Source organism: Lynx canadensis, chromosome E2 (assembly GCF_007474595.2).
Source record: "Lynx canadensis isolate LIC74 chromosome E2, mLynCan4.pri.v2, whole genome shotgun sequence".
In the NCBI taxonomy this organism is placed as follows: Eukaryota; Metazoa; Chordata; class Mammalia; order Carnivora; family Felidae; genus Lynx; species Lynx canadensis.
In genome coordinates, this window is record NC_044317.1 from 13,320,779 (window position 1) to 13,347,763 (window position 26,985).

The following is a 26,985-nucleotide window of genomic DNA, read 5'->3' on the forward strand; positions in this document are numbered from 1 at the left end:
TGTTTATTCCAGAGCTTGAATCCCAACACCAGGGCACGCATTTCTTGGTCACTCGTCACCTGTCTGCCCGTGTCACTAGACTGCCCCCTTGGCGAAGGGAGGAACGGGCTCTCAGTCTCGCGTGTGCACAGGGCTGGCATGGAGCCCGGCACACGGCAGGTGCTCCAGGAACAGTCACAGAAAGGACCTGGTGGAGAGTGAATCTTTGACGCCTGCCCCCACCTGGCTAGCCCGCTTTCCCCCCTGCGATGCTTCTGTTCCACCTGAGTCCCTGTCTGCAGACTGTGGTGGATGGGCTTGGGTCTGCCCAGCCCAGGCTGTGCCACAAAGGCAGCACGTGGTAAATAGTTACTGGAAAAATCAGAGCCTCAGCTTCCTCATGTGTGAAAGAATTCAGCTGACCCTGAAGGTCTCTTCTGGCCACTCCGAATTGAGTCTAAAATCCAGACCGAGACTCTCCTCGTCTCTCTTGCATCACAGCCCGGAGCTATCATTCTGGGAGACGCGCTAAGTGACCCTGTGTCTAACCACCAAGTCCACACCCAGCAACACAGCACACAGCCTCTAGGTGCAGTGTTGCAAAAGGAAGGAAGCCACAGAGGAGGGATCAGCTGGAGGCTGAATTCCATTCTCCACCTGCCCCCGTGGTGGACTCTGGGAGGGTCGCTGGTCACTACACAGCGCCACCCCTCACGGCGGGCCCTGCTTCATATCCTCCTTCAGGCAACATTTAGACCTAGACCAGAGGGTGGACACCGGTTGAGTCCACCTCCCTCATCCACAGTCTGGGGGTCTGGTTCCCATGAACAACTGCTCTTCCTCCTGAGTCCGAGGGTGGGCACACGATCCTGTCCTGGACAATCAGGGCACAGGCCTTCTCTGTCCACAGTGACAGGTCCTTGAGACTCAAGCCTAGGACTGTGGCTAAAGGCTGGGGCACCGAGGGACAGGAGTAAGTCGAGAGCTGCTGGTGGCCATCTTGCCACAGGCTGGATGGCCTGCCCAGGATGGGTTGAAAGAGGAGGAAGAAGAGCCAGCTACGGAGGTGAGAAGGTATGAGTCTTGAGGACGGGGAGGGCTCTTGTCACACATGAACCAATCCTTGTCCCTGAATGCACACTGCTACCTTCCTGTTTTTCAATATAGAGCGAGAGCTGGTTTTCTGTCACACGCAGTCAAGTCCTGACCGGGCAGCTCTGAACGGGGCAAGGTCCAGGTCAGGGGCAGAGGAAGAGAGGACGTCTGGGGTGCAGTGTTTGTTTGTTCAACGGCTGTCTCTCTTACTCTTCCTTGGAAAACAGGAGAAAGTGACGGTCAGCCTCAGAACACGGACGGAGTGGCAGTATGCTGGATCAGAGGGAGCCAGGGGCTGGAAAGGGGGCGAACGGGTGCCAGGCCTGGCTCTGCGACCACCGCCCCACTCACGTCTTGGGTTTTGTGTCTTGACCGCGCCGAGAGAGGGCAGATGCTACTGCTCACAGTCACCGTCACAGGTGCTGCTGGCACTTACCGCACAGCTACTGGGGGCCTAGACGCTCTTCTAGACACTTTCTTGGTACGTCATTAAATCCTCCCGAGGATTAGCAGATGACGATGATCTGCGTCTTCATTTTCCACGTAAGAAAACTGCTCAGGAGAGCAGACACGTGGCTGGCCCCTGTGGTTGCCACTGGGCAGCGAATCCTTCCCTCTCTCAGTGCCTGCCACCGCTGCCCCAGCAGGGTGGGCTCCTGCCCCTGCGTGAGCCCACGCGAACTCCCTCCCCTAAGCATAACCGGCAGGGACGTGCTGGCCACGACTCTACCACTTGAAGAGACCAAGACTACAAGGCCGAGACGAGAGACAGCACCACAGGGAAACGCCGAGTTCCTGGACCTTGCTGCCCTCCGCCTCTGTCTGGTCACACACACCCTTGCTCGTTTTGGTGCCTGTGACCTGGGTTCCTGCCTCCTGCCCCTCAGGGCGCTGAGCTAGGTGAGTGCTTCCTGACTCCGGGCTGCAGCTGGCCTGGCTGCGCCAGAAGCCCCTGGGATCCAGCTGGGTGGCAGGAGGGAGGGTGGTCAGGAATCTTTGTTTTGACAAAACACAAGCAGGCTGGACTAGGTGGGCTCCAAGACCCTGTCCGGAGCTAAGAAATGACACCTTGGGTTTTAGGTGGCTTTTATTCCAGCTCACTGGAAATGCTTAACAAACATCAAGCAGAAACAGGCAGCTTCATGGTTAGTTTTTATGAGCTCCTAATCCCCTAAAAAAGCACCACAAAACAAAAAAGATGCCAACTGTGAGGAAAAACTGACCCCCTGAACGACATTAAAAAACTTCTGTTTTTCATGAAACACTATTCAAAGAACAAAAGGCATGCCACAGAGCAGGGGAAGACAACCGTAGTGTATACACTGAGAAAGACTTGACTCTAGAATATATAAAGAACTTTTACAAATCAATAAGAAAAGCACCAAAAACCCAATGGGGAAAGGACTCGAACAGGCTCATTGCAAAAGGGGAAACCCAAAAGACCAGTTAGTGATGAGAAGTTCTTCACTAGTCTTCAGGGAAACGCAGATTAAAACCACAGGTGAGGCCACCGCACACCTACCAAAATGGCTAACAGCGAAGACCGACCAGACCAAGTGTCGGTGAGGAGGCGGGCCACCCAGGCTCTCATACACGGCTGAGCGGTAACTGATGCGGCCACCTCAGAAACATCTACTAAAGCTTAAACGTGTATGGGCTCTGAACCAGCAGTTCTTAGGTATGTATCTAACTACGAGAAATGTACCCATATGTTCACGTAACACCACCAGACTGAAAATAACCCAAGTACCCATCAGTAGCAGAATGGGTAAATGAGTCGTGGCATACTCTCCAGAAATGCGAACTACTGCACATCTAACACAGAAGAATGTCACAAACACAAAGTGGGTCAGAAGAAGCCACCCTTCGTAAGAGTACAAGTTGTGTGGTTCCACATCTATCAAGTTCAAAACCAGGTAAAACGACCCTATGGTGTGAGAAGCCAGGACAGCGGCTACTCTGGGGAGAGGGAGAGGGGTGGTAACCGAGAGGAGACACGAAAGGGACCTGTGGGTGCCAGAAAGGTGCTACTTCTTGACCTGAGTTCTCATTACATGGGTGTAGACAATCAGCGAAAATTAACTGAGTGGTAGTACACCTGTAATTTGTGCACTTTGAGACAGTATGTTGTTCTACAATGAAAAATTTACATTAAACAAGGCATCACAGGGGGCACCTGGGTGGCTCAGTCGATTGGGCACCCCACTCTTGATTGTGGTTCAGGTCATGATCTCACAGTTTTTGAGGTCAAGCCCTGTGTGGGGCTCTGTGCTGGCAGCGTGCTGCTTGGGATTTTCTGTCTCCCTCTCTCTCTGCCCCGTGTGCACAAGCTCTCTCTCAAAGCTAAATAAACTTTATAAAAACTACAAAAAAAAAAAAAAAAAAAAAAAAAAAAGGAAGAGGGTTTTGCCAAAGAGATGGCAAAACAAGTAGAAAAAGCAGAAAACAGAACTCCTGGCGACAGAGCAGTTTCCGAGACATGTTCTCCTCTGAAGCCACGTGAACGGTTGTTCTTCCTTCATGAGGAAGGGACTGGACCGGCAGATAGCTGTGCCCATCCGTGGCGTGAGTTTACTGATGACAAGGCTGAGGGTGAAATGGACGCAGGAGTGCCGTTACAGGCCAAGGCAGCAGCTCTTTGGGGGAGCCAAACAAGGAGGTTCAGATGTCCCCAAGTTCAGGAAGCCTGTCCTGTGTGAGAACCAGAGCTGGGGCACGTGGTGCCCTTTCTAAGGAAGTGGAGAAAGATGCAAAACTGAGCACACCGGAAAGAAGCTTCTGAGGGGACAGAGGGGCATGGCTCAAAACATTACGGGACGCTCAGCAGGGGCCTGGAGAAAAGACTCTGGAGTGCACCTGAAATCCATCCCAGCTGAGTTTGAGAGACAGAGGCCTGGGGACGGTGCAAGCAGCTGTGATGAACCAGAAGGTAGAACAAGTAATCTTGGAGGAAGGAGGGGGTGAGACACATCCTCTTGAGCAAGTCAAAACGGAGATTTAGACCCAGAAAGACACTCACTGTCCAAGTGCCAGGCAGTTCCAATGAGATTATGTCATCTAAATATAGACCGGAAGTAGGCCAGGATAATGGACGAGCAGGAGTCTGGAGGGCTGGGGCCCAGAAGGAAGACAGGAAAGGACATGCAGATTTACTCGGCGTTTCACTTCTGCATGGGAGATGCCAGCTAGCCAGATGACAGCCCTGGCAGAGGACGCAGAGGCCACATCAGGAGGGGTCCTGGTGGGGGATTTTCTGTGGGTTAACAACGCTGGGGGAAAGGGAGACGTCATGAGAGAGCACAGCTTCATTCCACTGAGGGCTGAGGAAAAGCAGAGTCGAGACTGGAAACTGGGCAGTTTTCCCAAATGGCCTCCACCACCCAACCTGGAAGACAGCCAAGACACTCAGCTCTGGGGTCTCTGAACGGCTACACAGCAGCCCCACGGTGCATGTCCCAGGACTTGGGGTGAGGGTGTTCCTGGGAGTTGAAGCTGCAAACTTTTAAAAAAATTTTTTATTTGAGAGAGCGAGAGAGCGAGAGGGCGAGCACATGCAAGTGGGGAGAGGGGCAGAGGGAGAGAGGGAGAGATCTCAAGCAAGCTCCATGTTCAACGTGGAGCCCGATGTAGGGCTCAATCCCATGACCCTGGGATCGTGAGCTGAGCTGAAATCAAGAGTCGGATGCTCAACAGACTGAGCCACCCAGGCGCCCTGAAGCTGCAAACTTTTAAAGGAAGTGCCATTATCCACTTCAGATCCTAAGAACCTCTTTAGTGGCTATGACAGCCTGGGTTACAAAGCACACGTCCCTGTGGACTGTATGTACTTCACATGGGCTTGTGCTCACCTTGTGAGGCTGAATTTAGCGCCAAGTTTCTCCCAGACCAGGGTCTCCCGAGGTGGAACTACTGAACGTGCTGAGACAGGAACTCTCCTTCCATGTGGAAGTGCAGCTAGTCTGGGTGGCCTTTCACAAACTGCCCACGAGAGAAACCTTCCGTGTATTTTACTGAACGGAGGGACAGGGTGTGTGTGTGTGTTCTTCATGGCTACCTGCTGAAGGAAACCGCTTGTGGGGAGAGAGGGGAGGACCCACACAGAGACCCCGGAGGAAACCCGAGCTGAGATGATACCAGGATAAAGGAAAGAGCTTCCTGAGAAGCATTCTACAAAGAATGAACAGGACACACTCAAGAACTGCTGCTCTAGAAAGAGTTCAGAAGCGCTTTCAAAACCAAGGACACCCCTTTGTCTGTCCTGGCTCAGATGCAGCCCTGGTGGAAGGAGGCAGGAGGATGGAAAGGACTCCTAGGGGCCAATTCCTGCCACTATTTCGTTAAGATGTGACATTATCGTACCCATCAGCTACTTGCTAATTAACTAAGCTGTCTGACTTACCAAGGTCAAAACTTTGTTACTTTCCTGGCATCCTTAGGTAAAGTATAAACAGATCCAGAGAGTACTGCCGATTCCATTTGGAAACAACCTCTCAAGCTTCAGAAGGAAATTCATTATCAAGTTCTCAGCCACTGACAACGGTTCTTGACAGTCACCCCCCAGCCCGGCTGGCTGCCTGAGCCATGGACTGGGAACCTGGTGCTTCTCAGGTGTGTAGACTACAAGAAGATGGTTTTTAATTTTAATTAAAATTTTTATTTGAGGTGGAGGGAGAGAGAGAGAGAAAATCTTAAGCAAGTTTGATGCTCAACGCAGAGCCCGACACGGGGCTTGATCCCACCATCCCGGGATCATGACCTGAGCTGAAATCAAGAGTCGCGTGCTTGGGCGCCTGGGTGGCTCAGTCGGTTAAGTGTCCGACTTCAACTCAGATCATGATCTCATGGTTTGAGTTCAAGCCCTGCATCGGTCTCTGTGCTGACAGCTCAGAGCCTGGAGCCTGCTTCAGATTCTGTGTCTCCCTCTCTCTGCCCCTGCCCCGCTCTCATTCTTTCTTTCTCAAAAAGAAATAAAAACAAACAAACAAACAAACAAAAGAGTTGAATGCTCAACTGACTGAGCCACCCAGGTGCCCCAAGAAAGTGCTTTTAATCTGAGGCTGGGAAGAGCCCAGCAAGTGCCAGCACCTACACAATGAGGATTCCAAGGTATTGCCGCGTGATGGGCACAGAATGAGCTTTCCCACTAGTCTGTTCCTGAGTCCTCAACCCCTTTACGGGTGCTTCTAGATGCAAGGTGAACGGCTGGCTCCGTGGGAGGAGGGCTGCTTGGGTCACATGGCCTCCCCCTGCCAAGTGCACCTCTAACTTCCCACAAGCTCTGCTAAAGCAAGTGGACCCTTGAAACATGGAGACACTTCCTGTGAAGCTCCCTAGGCCTCAGCTCACACTGAGCAGGGCTCCCTCTGGCCAGCACTTCCTCTCCTCCCCCACCACTACCAGTAGGACCTAATTAATCCCAGCCTGGCCTAACGAGGCCCACCACATGTGGTTTCCATTTTCCAGAAGAAAATACATACTTCTTACAGGGAGTACCGGTGTGTGTGAAAGTGGGCCTGACAGGAACAGTGTGGAGACTGCCTGGAGGAGGCAGAGCAAAGCCACTGGCCGGCCTCCAGGTCCCCAGCCCTCCAGGGCAGCCCCGGGTCACACATGGTTCTGTGAGGTGCTGGGATGCAGCACTTTCCACGGGTTAGGAGACAGTGGAAATAGACCAGGTTGGGCTCTCTGGACTGCCTGAATTTTGCCCTTCCCAAAGACATCTTTGGATTTTGCCTCTGAGGGCAGACTTTTTTCCTCTCCAACTCTGGCATGTCAGATTGTGCTTCCCTGCCAGTCACGTTCTCTCAGCTGTCTCCAGTTAGATCAAAGCCAAGAGCCGGTTGTGCAATACAGCTTCTGCCACACACTCCCTTCGCTATCCTCTGTCTCAACAAAAGCGCCCCAGCCCCCTGGTCTCTAGGGAAGAATGACTGTGGAAACCTCTGGAAGATTTACACAGGAGCTGGGCAGACTTACTTAAGGTCAGCAAGAAAAGAAGCTCTGAGAGGGAAGAAATTCCTTGGAAGAATTCTTCCAGCCCTGTTCAACGTCCTGCCTCCTTCCTCTCGGCTGGGGACCTAATCAATATGGCTTCAAACTAATAAAAGATCAGATTCCACCCGCATTCTGGGTAGGTGCATCAGGGTCCCTTCCAGCAGACAGACTTAGGTTGGCACAGGTTTGCCAAGGCGATTTCTTTTTATTTGGAGCAAAGGAGTGCATTCCATTAAAGGGGAGAGTGGAAGAAAGCGAGCGGGCCTCACAGAAGCGCTCTCCCATGGGCTAGGGGCCAGAGGCAAAGTGTGCTTTCCTAACATGCCATGTGAACCAGGGATCTGGGGCTTGCCACTTTACCCAGATTCTTCTTTCATTAGCATCGGCACAATGGGCTCTGGAGGGCCTGGCCAATGCCCCCTGGCACGTCAAGTGGCACGCAGGAAGATGGTTAAGGGGGTTGCCCGATGCCAAAGAGCTCCAGAGGCTGGGAAGGCTTGGGAGGACACAGAGAGTGAGAAGGTGAGCTGGGTGGGGAGGGTGAGCCCGTGTGGGCTGCCCCAGCCACGTTGGTGATGTGGCTCCAGCCCAGGGCCCGTCTCACTGGTGGACCACACGAGGACAGCAAAGTGGAATTTCCCAATTACAGCATGAAACAAAGCTTCTTCTCTTGAGGCCCTTCCCTGATGCAATTAAAAACAAGTCCAGTCTCCAGTGGCTTCCTAGGCCCTGGGTTCCCACCACCCACCTCAGCGGCCAATCTTCCCCCTGCCCCTGCCCACAAACACAGGGCTCTTATGCGAACCTGGAGGAGGGAGGGTAGGGCAAGGGCAGGATTAGCTGGGGTACATCTTGGGGACTGTGCTTGCTGAACTGGAGAGGTGAGAGGAAGGCCAGAATGAAGTAGAAGCCTTATCTCAGGGCTTCTCTGGGTTAGGGTCTCATGGAAGAAGACTCATGACCGCTTCCTGCCTCCCACTTGGGCCCCTGGTCCATCCCCTTCAAATGTCTCATCTTAGGGGCACCCGTCTCCCCAGGAAGGGTGCTCAGGACCTCATCCACCATCAGCTGGGCTGGTTGGGGTTGGAGCCTTTGAGTTCCCAGCAGGCACTTGTTAAAAAGCAAGCATTCTCTGGCAAGTCCTCTCTGTGAGGCGGCAGGGAGGAAGAGGAGGGGGGAAGCACAGTTGGTTAAGCCAAAGGACGGCTGGCCAGAGGGCCATCTTGGCCGGCAGAGTGGAGCGTCCTGAGACTCGCTCACTTCCCAGCACAGAAGCAGGCCTTGTAAAGATCACAGCTGTTGGATTCTGCTTGCAGTTCATATCACAGTGTATCAAAGGGGCTGCGTTTTCTCCCTCCTCTCCTTTTCTACTGAGTATAAGTGGCGCGGTTCATGGGAAAACAAGCCCTGCGCTTGTTCTGCTGTGGCGGCTTGGGGGGTGGGAAGGGGCCGGAGGAGGGAAATGTACACGAACACCTACTTGGGGCAGAGTTGTTTTAATGGGACCGGGGCCGGGCTGCTGGTGGGTGCTCGTGGTGCCGGGGCCCTAGGCCTGGTGTGCCAGGGCCAGCTCTCGGCACAGAAGGTTCCATTATTTCACCCTCTCTGGGGTCTGATTTCCCGTTCTCCCAGACCACCATGGGAGGTGGAGGCTGTGTCATGAGGAGGAACAAGAGCCCCCGTTTATCAGGTTGTGCTGAGAGGCATAGCACGCATGGTCTCGTGTCACCCTCTCCGCACAACGGCAAGGCAGGCACTGTAGAAATAGGTCACACAGCCCCAGACTGGAGGAACTGGGATTCGAACCCAAGTCTCTTTGACTCCAGAAGTTCCAGTCTCTACCTGACTCCCGAGGACCTGTGGGAGGCCCATCTGCCCCATTTCTGTGAAGTCCAGGGATGGGGGACAGGTGTGGGCAGGGCTGGGGGATGCCCAGAACCCTCTGGCACCCTCACCCCACGTGCCCTCTTCCCTCCCTTCAACTCCTGCAGCTACGAGAAGGGCCTGGGCCCAGAGCAGGTCTCAGCGAGTCTAGCTGAGATGAGGCTTTGGAGCCACTGGCTCCCCCAAGTTCAACACGTGTCTAAAATGTTATGTCCACCAGATAACAAGGCCACATGGACACAGAGGATGTCCAACTTGTTCAGGGGCCCGGCGGCAGTTCAGGGGCCCACCCCCACCCCCACGGGCAGGTACAGCCTGGGAAAGCCACGGGGGGGGGGGCGGGGGAGAGGAAACACTCCAGGGTCCCGAGGGAAATCACGCATCTTCCTCAACAACAAGATGCCCACCAGATGTCTGTCTTTAACAGCTCTGGGTGCTTCTGTCCTACGGACAGCAAGCACTCCTGCTCCCTGAGCTAAATGTGCTACTGCACAAACAATGGCTTTCAACTTGTCCGTCAGAAGAGACTCTTCCTCTCTCTCTTTGCCTAACACCTGAAGGAAAGGGTTAAATCATTGTGTGTTTCTTATCAGGCCTGTGGCTTCATCTCAGCAGTCTGCATGGACCATCATTATGCTCCTCTTTAAAGCCGTCAGCAAAAAATAAGGAAATGAAACGAGAAGTAGACAGGCAGGCTGACGCTCTCGACAGCTGGTCCCCAGCAACCTTCGCTGAAGGCTCTCACTCCCTGTCTGATCACAGGAAGGAGGAGGACAGCACATGTCTTCAAGGCCTCCTCCATGTCTGATGCGTGCCGTGTGCACCCTGAGAACCTAGGCTGGGGGGCTGGGACTGTGGCCCGGGCTGGTCAGTGGTGGCCTGGCCGGCGGGCTTAGCAGGCAGCAGGTCCAGAGAGCTGGCACTACCCAGAGGAAGCAGGTGCTGGTGCTGCTTCTGGGGGGACGGCAGGCTGGACAAACGAAGCAAAGGACTGGGAGGGATAAGTGTGAGGGGCCCAGCCATAAGGATCCCTCCATCCCAGCCCACTGGGTTCCCGTGCTAGTGCCAAGGGCTAGAAGACCTCAGGCTGTGTGGTGTAGCAGTGAGGCACGGCCTGGGGCCAGGCTCGGTGCCCAGTGAAGCCCTGGTGGGGTCCACGAGGGGTGTGAGCCCCGGAACAGACAGCCAGGCTGGACATACTAAGCTCTCAGGAGGATGAGGAAGGAGAGCCCACAGGCCCAGAGGACCCTCTAAGGAGCTGGGCTCCAGGTGGTCCCAGCCCACAGGCTGTACAGGGCCCCTCAAGGTACCTGGCCCTGCACTCTCTCACAGAAGGGATAAAGTGGCGGGTGCAGAATTAGCGGAGAGCAAAGGTCTGCAGCGTGGCTCCCACCAAGGCTGGCAGGCATGTGGCTTCCTCAGTTCCCTTCTACAAAATGAGGATTCCCATCAGCCCAGGCTGCTAGGGAGACACTAGACAAAGCAAGTGAGGCCTCACTACCCTAGTGGCTGTACGTGGAACATGGTGTTAGCCACCAGGTCTCCAGCTTCTCAGAGCCTAGGGCTCCCGAGCGGGTGGGGAGAACACGCACGTGTGCCCACAGTGCCCACACTTCTGCCTGGTGCCGTCTGGGGATGCTGCTTACTGCTCTGAGCTCCTTCTCTCTGAGCCCCTGATGGAGTGTGTGAGGCTGGTAGAGGATGGAAAAACCCATTACAGTCCAGTTCTCCAGGGGGAGGCTAGTTACAATTGCCTTCTTCAAAGGCCTCTCTCTCTGCTGGTTCTTGAAAGGCTTCCAGGCAAGGAGGGCTCATCAAGAGAACTGACACGTCTGTAATTTGGAAAACCATATAAAGTAAACTGTCACTCCTGTGGGGCTAGACCATTGCTTTCCTGGTGGGGGGTCTCCTGTACCACTTCTAATCTCCACTTCAATCCCACTGACTGTCCAACTCGATGTGAAGAAAAGCTGTGCAAATCTCCTTCTGGCCAATCAGGATAAGAATCCAATCTGTCCCTCTGTAACTGGGGTTCTCACCCGGGATGATTTTGTTACCCAGGGGGCACCTGGCAATGTCTGGAAACATTTCTGATTGTCCCAGCTGGGAGGGCGGGGGTGCTGCGGACATGAGTGGGTAGGGGCGGGGGGTGCTGCCCCAGATCCCACAGCAGGACAGCCCCCAATGCCAACGGCGCTGAGCTTGAAAAACCCTGCTCTATACGACCTCAGAAAAGCACGAGGGCAGTGACAGACTTCCACCACCACGGGGATACCTTTTGGTGGTCTGGACCATCAGAAGCCCCTTCCTCCCGACGGGCAGAAACTTTATGGTCCTGCTGTTGGTCCTTCTGGCCAGGCAGGCCTGCCCCCTCTTGCAGCTCAGTCTTTTGCCTCGTTCCCTCAAATCCACCCTCAGCCCTCCAGCTAGGGCCCTGGCAGGCAGTGTGGGATGAAGTGGCCAGGGGCCTGCTCCCCGCATTTCCCTCCCTCAGCTTTCCTGGTGGCTGGGCAGGCTCCTGGCAGACCCCTGCGGGGCCTCATCTCCCCTCAGTGCCTCCTGCCACCCCCTTTCACTTCTTCCCACCTCTCAGGTCCTTCTTCTCAGCCTCCTCTCCTGGCTTCTCCTTCTCTCCCCAACCATTACACACTGGAGCTCCCTAGGGCTCAGTGGCCTCGGGCTCTTTCCCTTCTGCCTCTGCCCCTCTTACCACTGACCGTTCTTATTCCCTAAGAAGGAAAGCCCCACAAGGACGGAACCATCTAGGGTGGTACTCTGCAGAGTCAGTATTCAGTAAACATCTTGTGAGTGAATGAATGAATGACCATGTTATCAACTTCTGGATTTGTATCTTGGCCATAGGGCTCTCTTTTGAGAGTCAGGTATAGCAATCTGCTTCTTCATCCTCCTTTGATGTCACCAAAGCAATTTAAACTCAAACACGGGACCCTCCTTCCTCCCTGCTCGTCCTCCAGAGCTCCCCTCTCAGGGACTGCCACTACCAGCCACTCCGTGCTCACACGAGAGTCCTGGGTGTCATTCCCAACACCCTGTCCCCTCAGGCCCTCAGGTCATCGGTCACTAATGAAACTTCTTACGAATTACAGAATGCCACTGCTTCTTCCCATCCCTCTACCAAGCAGTCACCATCTCCCACTTGGACAACAGCCTCCCATCTGGTCTCCCGCACATCCGCCTTGCTCTCTCCACCCACCCCTGAAACACAAATCTGGTCACACAGTCCCCCTAATCCAAGCCCTTTCAGTGGCTTCCCCCCACCCCCCAGCCTCTGGGTGAGGCCCCCAACCCTTGGTGTGTCCAGCAAGGCTGGGCCCCTCTCCCCCTTGCCCTCTGGATCACAGCAACATGAACTCTCCACGCTTTTTGATTTGAGGGCTCTGTTCAGGCTGGACCCTCTGCTGGCAATCCCCCTTCAGCCCCTGGACCCCGCAGGTGGCCTCAGGCGCCTTCCCGACTCCATGGACCACACTGGTTCAGTTTCCTGAGCATCCTGGACAGCTTCAGTACCCAGCACCCCAGCTGCTTATTTCATGGGTCAGGATGAGACCCTTTGGTGACTTAACAGGCAGCCAGCCAGGGCTGAGAACTACAGCCGTAGAGCATCTGAGGCCACTCAGACTACTCCAGAAAACCACTCCGCCTGGCTTTGTTGGGAAGCCTGGAGAAATTCGTGCCCCACCTAGATTTTGGTGCCCTGACAGTCGCTCTTCTGGTGACCTGGCTCCTTGGAGCCGACGGGGAGGCCAAGGGCCAGACTCAGTCATGCTGCTGCTGCTGGGAGTTCTAGAGGCCTAGAAAGGACTGTCCAGGACAAGGCTTGCACGACTCAAGAACCCAGTTCTGCCTGGCCAAACCCCATGCTGGCAGCTGGGCACCTGAGTACAGCCCTGTTTCATGTTCCATCTGGCTCACCTACTTTCTCCCCCAAAGACTCCAAACAAGGGCGTTTAATGAGAGGACATTTAACCTCAGGGGAAAAGCGTCTCAATAAGTGAAAACCTCATTTGGGCGAGAAACGGCGACACTGACCTGTCTCGTGTTGGCAGCACCAGCCACCCGGTGTGAGGGAGGCTTGTTTCTTCAAGAACAAACGCAAAGGAAAAGGAGGGAAGAGAAGTGAAAGAGAAAATGCTTGCTCTGCCCTCTCGCAACGGTGTGACATAAAAAACCGTGGCTGTGTGAGGAAGAGAAGGCACACAGAGCCTAACCTGATGATGAAAGCACCTCGGACCTCCAGGAGCTTGCGTTCGCTGCTGAACCTCTTGAGAAGGTTGATCATGAACTTATAAAAGTAGGAGTTCATGGTAGGGGTGGAAGGAGAACATTCTAAGCCTTTGGTACCTGCAGAGAAAGGGACAGAGCCGGGATTTACTCTATGTGTCCACAGGGTGACGGGACCCCCACAGATCATAAACAATTGTAAATGCCAAAAAAGGCGGTGGTGGGGTCTGTGTGTAACAAGGTGATGGAAAAATCTTTAATCAAAGTCCTCGGGTTAATGGCAAAAAGGCAAGGGCTATACAAGTATGTATAAGCAAATACAACTTTGCTTACTGCACAAATACCCATTTACCTGTCCACCTCTCCCAATTACTTACTGAACACCTTCTATCTATAAGACCCACTGGTATGTGTGCTAGGAGTTTTTTTTGTTTTTTTGTTTTGTTTTGTTTTGTTTTTTTTTTTTAGAAAACAAACCTGTACCTATTATTTCAGTAAATAAAACACACTTGGGCTTCATTTTGGCTCGTTAAGGACACATGACAAGCGAAAGAGAAAAAAAGGATGAAAAAGGCACACGACACCAAAAGTCAACACAACTCACACTCCTTTCCCAACAGGGCTCACGAAAAGGTATGTGACGCGCACACCTGTTGGATCGAAGACAGCACACACTGACAAAATGTTACCAAGGGCTTCAATCTTCACTCAGTGTTTTCAAATCTGTCATTTTTCTTCTTTGGGCCAAGACGCTCGTTTAGACTAGTACTCTAAAGACTTCCAAAGCGCAGAGTTGTCTTGAGAACCAGAAGCACATTCGGGGTATCCCTCTGATATGTATCCCAGCTGAAAATACACTAAGGGCCAGATTCAGCCCCTCTCCCAGATCCAGCCCAGCATACGCTCCCCTCCGCAAGGTATCCGGCATGGAAGGGATGAGAGCAGGGCTGATGGAATGCCTGGCTGATCCCCGTGTAGTATATTCATACACCTATGGAATTTCCTCGTCTTTCTTTTGTAACAGCACTGCTGGGAAGAGGTGTTAGAGACAGTAGGAATCCTCATCCCCCCTGCCCAAGGCACTAACAGGGCATTTAAACACAGACACACAGACACACACACCAGCTTAACAGATACAATCCACACATCATAAAGCTCATCCTTGTAAAGTGTACAATTCAGTGGTTTCCAGTATATTCATAAAATTGCGCATTGATCACCACTGATTCCAAAACATTTTCATCACCCCAAAAAGAAATCTTGCACCCACTAGCCGTCACTCCCCATTCTTCCCTCCACCAGCTACTGCCAATCATTAATCTACTTTCTGTCTCAATGGACTTGCCTATTCTGGACATTTTGTATTAAAGGAATCATATAGTATGTGGCTTCTTCCACTTGGCATAATAGTTAATTAAGGTTCATCCATGTTGTAGTCTGTGTCCACTCTGTATTCATTTTTTGTGGCTGAATAATCTGCCATTGTATGCATATACCACATTTATCCATTCATCAGTTGCTGGACGTTTGGTTGCTTCCACTTTTTAGCTATTAAGAATAATGCTGCAGGACACCTGGTCGGCTCGGTCAGTAGAGCATGAGACTCTTGATCTTGGGGTCATGACTTCAAGTCCTACATTGGGTGTAGAGCTTACTTAATTAAAAAAAAAGAGAGAATAGGGGTGCCTGGGTGGCTCAGTCGGTTAAGCGTCCGACTTCGGCCCAGGTCATGATCTCACTGTCTGTGAGTTCAAGCCCCGCATCGGGCTCTGTGCTGACTGCTCAGGGCCTGGAGCCTGTTTCAGATTCTGTGTCTCCCTCTGTCTCTGACCCTCCCCTGTGCATGCTCTGTCTCTCTCTGCCTCAAAAATAAATAAACGTTAAAAAAAATTAAAAAACAAAGAGAATAATGCTGCTATGAACATTCATGTGTAAGTTTTTGTGTGTACAGGTTTTCATTTCTTTTGGCTATATACCCACGAGTAGAATTTCTGAATCCTATGGTGCCTCTATGTGTAAGTTCTAAGGAACTGCCCGACTGCTCTCCACAGTGCTGCACCGTTTTGCATTCCCACCAGCAGGGCATGAGGTTCCAATTTTCCCACATCCTTGCCAACACTTGTTATTACCTGTCTTTTGATTATAGCCATCCTAGTGGATGGGAAGGTCATAAAGATTTACTGGTATGCTTCTTTCTAAAAGTTGTTTTTTCAAAAACATAGCTCTTACATTTAGGTCTCTGATCTATTTTAATTTTTGTATATGGTGTGAAGGAGTCTGAATTCTTTTGCATGTAGATGGATCTCCAACTGTCCCAGTATAATATGATATCGGCTTTCTTTTTTAGATGCTTTGTTGTTTTTTTTAAGGTTTATTTGAGAGAGAGAGAGAGAGAGAGAGAGAGAGAGAGAGAGAGAGAGGCAGAGAAAGAGGAGAGAGAGCACCCCAAGCAGGCTCCTTGCTATCAGTGCAGAGCCCCACGCAGGGCTTGATCTCACAAACTGTGAGATCATGACCTGAGCTGAAATCAAGAGAGTTGGATGCTTGACTGACCGAGCCACCCAGGCGCCCCTAGATGCTTTATTTTTTTTTATATTGTATTTTTGTCTAGGTTTATTGAGGTAACATTAACATATAACATTATATATGTTTAAGGTGCACAATGTATTGTTTTTATACATGTATACATTGCAGAATGATTACCATAGAGCTGTGGAGTTAGCCAAGACCTTCATTTGTTTTTTCTTTGCTCATCTGTCCATTGTTTTTTGTGGTGAGAAAATTTACAATCTACTCTCTTAGCATTTTTCAAGTATAGTCTTTTTAAGTATAGTCTTACTAATTATAATCACTGTTTTTATGTTAGATGCCCAGAACTTATTAACCTCTAATGGGAAGTTTGTACCCTTTGACCAACATCTCCCCAACATGGCATCTTAAGAGCCAACCAGCAGTTACCATTTACTGAGGACTTACTATGTGCCACGCATATCTAAAACCTTTACGCATAGTATCTAATTTAATCCTCAAATCAATACTTGAAAATATGTGCTATTATTATTCTCATCATATATGTGGAGAAGCTGTGAATTAGGCTGAGGATTAGCCAAAGACACAGAGCCGGTGAGTGGTGGTCTCTGAGCCCAGGCAGCTGGTCTTCAGGGCCCATGTTCCCAACAGCTACACAGGCCGCCCATCACTTGGGCACTGGTGCTTGGGGAGGTTTGGGGCTAGTAGTTAGGAAGCAGGAGGCAGAAGACCGGAGCTAAGACCCTGCCAATACTGAGGACACAGAGACACTGATACTGTCTGGAGAAAGCACCTGGCCGCCGCCCTCTGGGAACTCAGGGACGACACTGGGGGAAGTAGAGTGGCTGACAGAGACATCGGTGCCATCACTTTCCAGGCTAGCCTCTCTTTGGCTCTAAAGCCCTGACTTCCTCCCCAGACCAGGGAGAGGGTGGCCACACGCCTGCATAAAACAGGGAACCAAGCTTGGCTGTGTCAGGTGTATCTCCTCCCAGAAGCATCAGCCCCAAGCACAAAACACGAATGTGTGGAACCATCCACAGTACCAGAAGCAAGCCCTACATGGGAGCCCCAGGGGCTGACTTCATTAGATGCCAGTGGTCAGAAGAAGCAGTAAAACCCTCCTTTCAGTAGTTTTTTGCTCAACTCAGACTTCCCTTACGTCCTTGAGTGCTCCTGGTGGGGAAGTGGCTGGGAACTGGAAAAGGTGCCTTTTTGTTTCAATTCTCCCAGCTGTGAATCAATCTGTGAGCATTCCTTACCAGGAGTCACGCCTTCAAACTACTGTCCTCTCTCCTGAGAACCTCTACACAGCCCCCTTGAACTGCATGCAAGGGGCGAGCCTGGAGTAAGAAGGCCAGTTCAAGGGCAGGCCTCACTGAACTTGATGTTTGCAGAGTGTTGCTCTGGGTCCCTGCCCGGAACAGCCTGGCCTGGGAGGTCCTGAGTGACTCTGGAATGGCAAACAGTCTCTGCTCCCTGGCCCAGTGGGGCTGTTTGCAGAATCAAGTGTCACATTCTTACAGATTGAGTTACCCTGGGCCCAGCTGGGGCTGATCTCTGAAGAGGTGGCTGCAGATACAGCTGTTAAAGTACCTCCTCCCTGTCCCCACACTGCCCACGGTGGCCTGGCTGCATACCCCCAACACTGGCGGTGTGTGTGGACTGGAACCTTCTCCTGGTGCTCATTTGTGATGGCTCCCTGTATCCCTGTCGGCTTGTTTCTGTATATGTACCCTCCAACCTACATCATTTCCAGGCTTAGGACCATTTGGGTTCCAAAAGACAAAGGGAACCAAACAGGGAGTGATCATAAATACTCCCTGATGCGGGGCTACAGTCTCCATTTCCAAAGGGCCCGGTATCTAGGGCAGGCGGAAACATCAAGCATAGTGTTTTAAAGCAAGGCTTGGGAATCCATTAGACCCGGTTCAGATCAGATGTCTACCGCTTACTAGCGGCACAGTTTGCAGTAAGTCTCTTATCCTAAGCCTCGGTTTCTTCATCTATAAAGTGGGGGCATTAAGAGCCCCTATTCCTTCAGTTAATTTTTTTTTTTTTTTTTTTTTTTTACTAAGTAATCCTTATGCCCAAGGTGGGGCTTGAACTCACAACCCTGAGATCAAGAGTTGCATGCTCCACCAACTGAGTCAGCCAGGCACCCACAATAAGAGCCCTTATTAAATGAGACAACACATTGAATGTACTGGGACCGGGGCCTGCCACACAGTCTGTGCCCAATGAACGGGGGCTGCTGCTATTCGCAAACACGCCATGACTCCAACAGAGCACTGCAAGGGGCAACCTGTTCCCATTCTCTGGGTCTTGGAATGGATGACTGAGGGCTGGGGGACAGTCTGGAAAGTCTCTGAGTGAAGAGATTTCAGATCTGGGACACGGTCACAGTGCTCTGCTGGGAGGCAGGGAGGCTGTGAGGAGAAGAGGGTATGATTATCTGTGACTCCCCCATCCCCGGCCCCACATTCGGGGAGGCAGATCTGCCCGTCTCTCCGCTGATGGCTGGCCTAAGACAGCAGAAGGAAAGGCTTGGGGCTGCTCTGAACACATTCCTGGTCTTCTCAGCCAAAGCCCCCTCTGGGCCGCACAATCAACTCTCGATGTCCAGGCCTGCACACGGCCCCTGGCGCTGAGGCCCTTTGTGGGAGGGAGGAGGAGGGCAGAGTGACATCTGGGAGAAGCCACGTCAAGTGACTCACATTCTCACAGTAGTGGTTGCTGGGAAAGCTTCCACAGCTCAGCCCTCCCAGCGCTCCCAACTGTTTAAAGGCTACAAAGAGCAAACTGAGTGGGGGGCCGGGAGCCTGCCTGCGACCCAGACCAGGCTTATGGGAGTGTCAGGGAGCTACTGGGGCCCGGCCTGCTGGGGCCTGCAGCTGTTGGGGTAGGGAATTTTGTCCCTCAGGCTCCCACCCACCAGAATGGACTCTCTCGAGGAGGAGCCTCTGCAGGACTGGGCTGGGAGCCTCAGAAAGCTCACTGCAATCCTGGCCCAACTATATAGAAATGGCAGGTCCGGGCAGGAGAGGCAGCCCTTCCTGAGTGGGCTGGTCAGGGACGGGGAGCAGCTTAGTGCTCACCACGGACAGGGTGAGGACCTACTCGGTCTCCTCCTGCCTCCGTTTCCCACTGGCCCACCACTTTTCTGACTAACCAGCCCCTCAGGCCCGGCTGGCCTGAGTCAGAACCCGAGAGACGTTCTCAGGCAGGGCTGCAGGGGGAGGAGGAGGTGGGGCGGCGAGTCAGCAAACTCATGCCGGGAGTGTGACTACATGGATGATGGGCCTCTCTCAACAGAACGAATTTCTGCCCAACTGCAGCCTGTTCCTCCCCGTGGGAGTGCAAAGTGCCTCGCTGGCCATTTCTGTCCACCTCCGGCCCTCCATCACCTCACCCTCGACAGCTGGGCAGGGAATCGGCTTCTTTTCTCAATAACTCTGATAAAAGCCACCTCTGCCGGGCTCTCCTGCAGAGTGGGGCCCCAGGGCCGGGCGCTCTTGCAGAGTGGAGCCCTGGGCTCAGGGCTTCCTTTAGGAAGGGGCAGAGCCTGGACAGGACCCCAGCACCTGATTCTGGGCAGGCCCTCCAACACTGTGCTCAGGGGAGGCGCTGGGACGCCAGGCCTGGGACGCTTTTACTCGGGTGGCATTGACGAATGCAGTGTTCCAGGCCCACCAAAATGGGGTGTGAGCTGGGGCCCAGGAAGGGGGGTGGCTGGGAACCACCTGGCCTTGGGTCTCAGGAGAGTCACACTCTTCGAAGGGCCAAGGAGAGCGGGGTTTCCATTCCCTGATCCTGCCAAGGACCAGCCCCTCAGCTGAATGCCGCCCGCCTCGAATTTCTGGTTTGAAGTCTGGAGAAGTGGGCTCTGGCAGGAAGTTCACGTGACTGCTGGCTGGCCGTGGGGCAGACAGATGCTGTCGGGAGCGCTCTGTATACAAAACCGGGCTGGTGGGGTGGGCGGCCAGGGAGCCAGCCATGCAGATGTTGCTAAGTGAAACCTGATGTGGCGACATGAGAATCTGCAGAACGTCTCACAAACAACCTTCCCTGGGATGTTTTAGATTGAGTTTTGTGGCTATGACGCGAAGGAGCCTCACATGTCAGGATAAAAATAGCTCTGGCCTCAATAGGCAATGTGAGTTACAGTTCAACAAAACCAGATGCGAAAACCTTAGTGGCCCAGCCCAGACCCAGCAGGGTCCCTGCTCAGCTCCCCACCCTCTCAGCCCCTTTCCTCTCCCTCTGTGGGTTGGGGCCCAGGTGCCCGGTCAGTCCCTCGCGTGGGCATCTCGATCCGCCACCCAGAGAGCGTAGAGGAAAGGCCAGGGGCCCAGGGCAGATCCAGGGCTGGTTCCTGTCTGTGAACTTCACAGGGATGAGGAGCCTAGCACAGAGCCTGGCACAAGAATTGCTCTGAGGAGGGGGCTGCATGACCGGGAGGCTGGCATGGAACCCAGGGACACAGGTGGGGAAGGGGCAGCTTCCCCCACAGAACCAAGGGGCTGGAAGAAAGGGAGGCCAACGCCTGTGATACAGGGGGTCTTAGGAGGCATGGAGTCTGCTGAATCGGACGGCCCAAACCCCTCAGCTGCATGGATGAAAGGGTGGCTGAGATGCTGCAGCCGCGGCACCCATGGGACTCGATCCAAGAGGCAGTCACTCTTTTCTCCAAGCCGGCCCAGCTGAGGCTGGGGAGCCTTCTGCCCCCAGCAGCAGCCCAAATCTGGGAGGCTTTCCGGCTGCCTGGTTCAGAGCAAGAGATAAGCTAATGGGCCATGGCAGGGCCCAGGAGGAACTTCCAGCTGACCCGGCAGGAGAGAGAGGCTGCATCAGGAAAGACTGCTGCTGAGTCGGGGCCAGGCCAAGGGCAGCACTGAAGGGAGATGGGAGGCAGGGGCCTCAGGTCCCTCATCGAGACTGGGCCTGGGATGGAGAGGGTGAGGCTCTCCACCTGCGGACTAGTGAAGACCTGGGCAGTGGTGCTCGGGGAGCCTTCGACACAGCAGTGGTGACAAGGTGGCCAGCTCTGGCACCCCCTCCTTCCATCACGATGACAAACTCTGAAAGACAGGTACTGATCCTTACTGGGCATGTGACTCTGGCCTTTTAGGGATGAGTACAACCTAGATTTTCCTGACCCTGACACCCATGCTCTTTTACACTCTCTGAAGAGTATGTAGGAAGAAGGCCTTTTAAGGCTCCAAGAGCAACAGAGAAGGCTTTGGGGGCTGGGAAATGGTCTGGTGTGGCTGGAGGAAGTGGAGGCAGCAAGAGGGATGAGTTGCTGAGGTGGCTGAGGCCAGAATGGGGTCCCTGAAGTCACTGCGAAGACAAGGGATACACTCAAAGGCTATGCCAGGATACGCCCTAAGGGAGAAGCCTGGACTGCTGGCCTGGCCACTGCTGCTCTGTTCCCCATCTTGAGCGATGGAAGCTTCTGGTGCTGGGCAAGTGCTCTTGTCCTCTAACACGGGAGTAAAGAGAGCAGACTCTCAGGCTAAGCTCCTAGGTCGGCACCAACACCTATCACAAGCCCCCCTCCCAGGTAAGAATAACAACGGTGCTTCCTCCCACGGTTCTTGTGAGGAGCTGGGCTCACCCACCGTGAGGTTCAGTGAGCTGACACATGGGAAGTGCTCAGAACAGTGTCCGGTCCAAACAAGCTCAATGTACTAGAGTCACCCTTACTACTGGGAAAAATGCCCAGGGATGGCTTCCTGGGTTTCTTCTAGAACTGGTTTATGAATTTGGCCAAACCAGCCTGGGCTACAAGGAATGAAATGGAATCAGAACATTTCATTTCCGCCCATGATTTTAGAACTGGGATCAAATTCCACGTTGGACCAGAGAGCTCTGTGGGGCATGATAACATGAGCAGTTATCCCACCAAGAATGTGCCCCCTTGGCTGGAAAGGAAGCATAGGAAAGATGGGATTTGGGGTGCAAACATCAGTCCTGGGGTGACCTTTGGCCCCTGAATGCCACACTGCTGCTGTGCCTGGCCAAGGTTGCTCCCTCCCTTGCAGCAGGAACATTCAGGCCCCAGGAGGGCCAGGCACATCTCAAATGAGGGACGGATCCCAGAGGTCTCCTGCTTCTGCTGAGCCTTCTGCTCAGACTCAGGGTTAGGCCCCTCGGGTCTGCTCAAAGGGAGCTCATCACCCCTCTCCCCAGAGCCCAGGGGGCCTCAGCCAGAATCTCCCTGAGTGGAGACGGGCAGAGAACGCACAAAAGTTGCCAAGTCATAGGAGACCCAAGTGGTCGTTTTCATTTCATTTCACCAAATCACAGTCTAGAGAGACAGCAAAATGTGGGATCCCTCTATTGGTTTTCCTCAGGCCTGCCCACCCAGGCAGCTCCACTCCTGAAGGTCCCAGCCTGGGGCTCTGTGAAGGTCAGCAATGAAGTGGGGTGGGAGAAGCAAGACCAATGCTTCTGCCTGCATGGCTCTGTGCTGGAGGGAGAGATGTTTGCACAGGTGGGAGGAAAATCCTGTGTGGGCAACTCTGCCTCGTGGGCCCTGGGACCACTGCTGTGGCACTACCGAGGCGTGTGATGCTGCCCCAACCCTTGCATTAAATCTGCACTATTTGAGTTTACAGACCCAGTGAGCAGGCAGGCTTCTCTACAAATGCTGCTGATTTCATCTTTGCTAGGCTCCCTGCCTCCTTGGCTTTCCAGAGAAAGACCCTTTACGGTGGGGGGCGGGGGTGGTGGTGCTCTGCAGTCGGCATGTTCTCAGAGCTGTGCCCTGGAGAGCCAGAGAGCCAGAGGAAAGCAAAATCCAAACAGGAAGAGGGTCTGGCCTTGTAACTTCTGTCCCCGTGCACGGCCAGATGGAAACAGACAGAATGACCCTCTTGCATGCCTGAGAAGCAACGGGGGAAACAGCAGCCCACAGATGAATGAGTGTATACTTCCCGCATGCTTTCTGACCTAAACAGCCAACCCCAACATCTTTGGTGCCTGGCCAGTGCCCTCCCCAAGGCAGCTGAGGCAGGAGATGGGACAGGGCCTAACTTTGGTTTCCTATGTGCTGCTTACTGGTTTGAACTTGACCTTAACCTTTTAAAATCATGAACCCATCTGAAAAATCTGGTGCCAGCTGTGGACATGCACGCACGTGTGGTTCCCACACTCTGTGCAGCGAACGTGTGTGAGTCTCAGGCTAAGAGCACATGGCCCACGGTACCATGTATCCTTGAAGCAAGAAGAGTTATTGGCTGCAGGCACTTCCTTGGTGTTCTTTCCAGGATGGAATTTCTTCCCATCTGGCATACTTGGTTGTTTTTCTAAGAATTCAGGGTGAGTCCCTGGCTGATGTGAGCCAGTCTGACAGCCCTGGTGAGCTGGGGCAAATCTTCACCACCTCGGCCTCATTAGGGGCCCACCTATCCTGGCAGGGCCAGCAGCCAAGGTTCAGAGGACGTTGCCATCGAAGACACTCTCAGTTCTTACTCCCAAGCGGCTGAGATGGCACCTCGAGGAGCTCCCTGTCTGGGCCTCCCCAGGGCACACACCCCACCTGGGCCCCAGGCCATTTTCCGGCCCATCCCTCCACTAATGAGTAAGCATTTTAGTCATCAGCTTCTTGGTGCCCAGAGAAAAAGAAAACACCTCAGAAATGGAGGGACAAATCCCAGAGAGTCCGGAGATGAAGGTGTCCTTCCCCTGCCCAGGGCGAAGCTGCCTCAGTTTGGCTTTCTCTCCTTTTCCACTCTGAGGAGGATAGAAGATGCCAGACAACTGCTTCTTGGGGAGGGAGATCTAGGGCTGGCTCTGACCCGCGGATGCCTTCTCCTGGCTGCTGCCCTCTTCCAGTCACTTGTCACCCTCATCCCCTCACTGCTGCTCCTCTCCTCTCTCAGTGGGACCCCCACATCGCGGCTGTGTGCCGACACTCAGCCCCTGGCATTTCTGCCATCTGTCCCTGGAAATTTAGGCGGACCCCCAAGTGCTGATGTGGGACACAGGATGGAAAACGGACTCCCGGGCTGTGGGACAGAGGGTGGGACCCTCACCAAGTGTCCCAGGGTCAGGATGTGGGAGCCTCCCGGCCATGGCCTCTGACTGCTTGGAGGAAACCGGGCTCCTAGGCAAGGAAGCCACTGCATCCTGGAGAAACAAGAGAAGGAAACCGGGCTGCCACGAGAGTCCCTTACTCCTTCCTTGCTTCAGTCAGAGACAGCTAGAAACTTGGGACCAGTTGCAGAAAGAACATGTGCAGCAGCAGTGGCCTGAAGCCTGGGGTCCTATGTGACACCCCACTGCAGGAGCTGGGGGAGCCCTTGACATCAAGTGTCACCAGGAAGACATATTCAACGCACGAGCCTTCTGTGACTCGGCCCGGCAGCCCTGGGGTGCAGTCAGGCCCGCAGGGCCCCAGCGGCACCACCGAGCAGGGGTACTCAGGGCCGGGTACCAGCCGCCTTCGGAGGCCCTGCCTGCTAGAGCAGTGGAAGGGGAGCTGCAGCCGAAAGGCCCTGAATCGATCTGACATCTGGCTTCTGCATCAAAGGAGGAGCCATCGAGGACCTCGTATCTGGAAATCAAGAGCCGCTCACTCAGGGGACAAAGAGACACCCCAGGCGAACACCCAAGATTTGCTAGGGACTTTCCTATCAACTCGCATCGTTGGCATTTTCCAGGATGATGTCGCCGGAGGAAACTGGCGTCTGCCTGGGAGGAAGGAGTTGGGAGTTGCACTGGCCCAGGGAGAAGAGCCACCTGCTATCTGGAAGGACCCCAAGGGGCGAGCCCCAGGAACACCACAGCCACCTTCATGTCCAAGGACTGCCTGGAAACATCCTGTTTGAATTACCCCTCTCCGGCCTGGGCTGCCTGCCATGTTGTTTGCTATTTTTAGCTCCCCAATGAGGAAGGAAATGGCTGCCTGGTCTTCCACCTGTGAGACTCAAGGCTCCAAAGCCCCCTGATTCCTGGCTGGGGAGACGCTGCCCCAGCAAAAGAGAGGATCCGCTGACTCAGATGGTTTTATATTTAGCAAATGGCTCAGAAGTATGAATGGTGCAGGACGATGAGGAAAAGGGGATGTGAAGGCCTCTCATGGGGGTGGGGAGGCAACAGGAGGGCAAGGTCCGCCTGCCTCTCAGAGAGCAGAGGGGACTTCTGACTGCTCACACCCCAGGAGAGATCCGGGGCTTGAGAGGAATGGCCCAAAGGAGTGCCTGATCCAGGAGGAGACCGAGCACTAGCACTCCCAGGGCCCCTGAGGCTGTAACCATAAGGGCACTACTTACCAGAAGTGTTCAGCAGGTTTGTTCTGCCAGGGGTAGGCACCTGAAGCTCTGAGTGGCTGACCCGGAGGTCAGGGCCATCAAGGGGGCCTGCATCATCTGTCTGGCCTGCAGGGGAGGAAGCAATTTCTGCCAACACCTCCAGATCCTTCAGGATAACCTGGGGGAGAAAAGCAGAGGATGAAGGACGAGGGCCTCTGGAGAGCTGCCGCCAGGGGATGGCGAAGGGTCTGCAGAGGGTGACAGGCTGGTGAGAGCCACCAAGATTACGGCTATTAACAGTGTTCAGAAAGTTCTACAAAAGATATGGATTGAAGAGAACACAGATGGGCAGAAGGTGAGGGCAAGTGGAGGAAAGAAGCTAGACTCTGAGTAAGCTTTCTCATGACCACTCCTCTCTGGTCCCCTGAGCAGGGACCTCAGAGGTCCCCAGGAGATGTGGAACTCAGGGTGCAGTCTGTGCGGGGACACTGGCAATGCCCCAAAGTCAACCTGTGTGAGGGACCAACGGTGCCCTCTAGGCCACACTGCTGGTGTGCTGGCCACAGCTCGGTCCACCACCAGGCCACAGAACAGACCTTTCTGCATAGGTGACACAAGGCCACCCTCTGCCTTCAGAACATGACTCTGGGCTCCAAGACCGAGGACATCCTAACTTCTAGACACACTGTTCAATTCTCAGCTGCCTCCTTGATGTTCACATACGGGCCTGACCCCTGCCTCCTTGATGTTCATGCACAGGCCTGACCCCTACCTGCTGAGTTCTTCCAAGGAAAGGAAGACACAGAGTTCAGCATGGAGAATGGCAGAGTGAGCTCCAATCAGTGCCGTGTGTCACCAGGTTCCCCGGCGCTGCCTCACCACCCAAAGCCCTCGTACTCTTAGATGCTGCCTCTCCCCACCCCCCCACCCCCAACCCACGGCACCCACCGCCTCTTGCTCTTCATCTGGTATCAACAGCCAGCAGGGTGCTGCCTCAGCAGGGAGGTGTGTGTGTGTGTGTGTAGTGTGGTGTGTGTGTGTGCTGTAACTGCACAGCGCACCTGTCCCAGTTCTACCTCACGACACAGCAGGGAGGGCTGCTGCTCCCTCCCACCCCCACTCATCTCTTCTCTGAAGAGGAACGTGCCTGTCCTAGCACAGGTGTGCCCCCAGGGCCGTCCCTGGTACTCAGCGGACGCCCATCGGGCATCCGCTGAATGACTGCCTGAACCCGGGCCAAGAATTACCATGGCAACTGGGGGCTTTGGTCCTGGACCTGTGGAAGTGACACAGAGCACCAGAGGGTGGGGCCCTGGGAGGTGGGCTGTGTGCGCCGTGACAGACCAGCTGGCCACAATATGGTGACAGTGGTCAAGGTAAGGCGATTCCAGGGCTTTTTGTGGGATGGTGAAAATGTGAGATAGTAGTGACGGTGGCACAACCTTGTGAATATGCTAAAAACCAATGAACTGTATATTTTAAAAGGGGAATTTTATCTCAAAAAAATAAATAAAGCTACTACTGTCTCTTCAAAGCGGTTCTTGTCTCAGTGTGAGCAACGTGCTAGTGCCTCATCCTGCCCGGCCCCAGATGTCACTTCTCCTGGTGTCCTCTCTGCCAGCCTTGGCCCCTGGGTCCTCTCCCAGCAGTGCGACGTGTTCAGCACTCAACTGCCCTGCAAGCTGGAGGTCTGGCTCTCATCCTGCCACAGCCCGGCCTCATCCCGGTCGGACACGTCGCTCACTCACACACACAGATGTCACCTCGCACCTGTCTAACTGCATGCTTTCCTCCATTGCTCCCAGGCTCTCAGCACCTCCTGAGCCCCGACTGTGCCAGGTGCTGGGGCGGCAGGTGAGTCCCATGTGCCTCGGCCTGCAGCCCATGGCCTGGCAGGGAGCAGTACTCACCTGCCCTTCCACACACAAGTATGTGCAATTTTAGAACATTCTGACCGCTGGGCCTGCAGGGGATGATGTATCCATGCTGGGCAAAGATCGTG

General features: G+C 53.9%; 1 protein-coding gene across 2 annotated transcripts in view; it reads right to left on the bottom strand.

Annotated features, from left to right (window-relative positions):
• VAC14 (VAC14 component of PIKFYVE complex) overlaps positions 1-26,985 on the bottom strand; it is a 102,450-nt gene that overhangs the window by 26,604 nt on the left and 48,861 nt on the right. For both annotated transcript variants that reach the window (XM_030299668.1, XM_030299669.1), the window contains exons 13-14: positions 25,005-25,161; positions 13,182-13,314 (exon numbers count right to left, since the gene is read on the bottom strand). In XM_030299668.1, the coding sequence (XP_030155528.1) occupies positions 13,182-13,314; positions 25,005-25,161 (290 nt within the window). The remainder of the gene's footprint in view (positions 1-13,181; positions 13,315-25,004; positions 25,162-26,985) is intronic.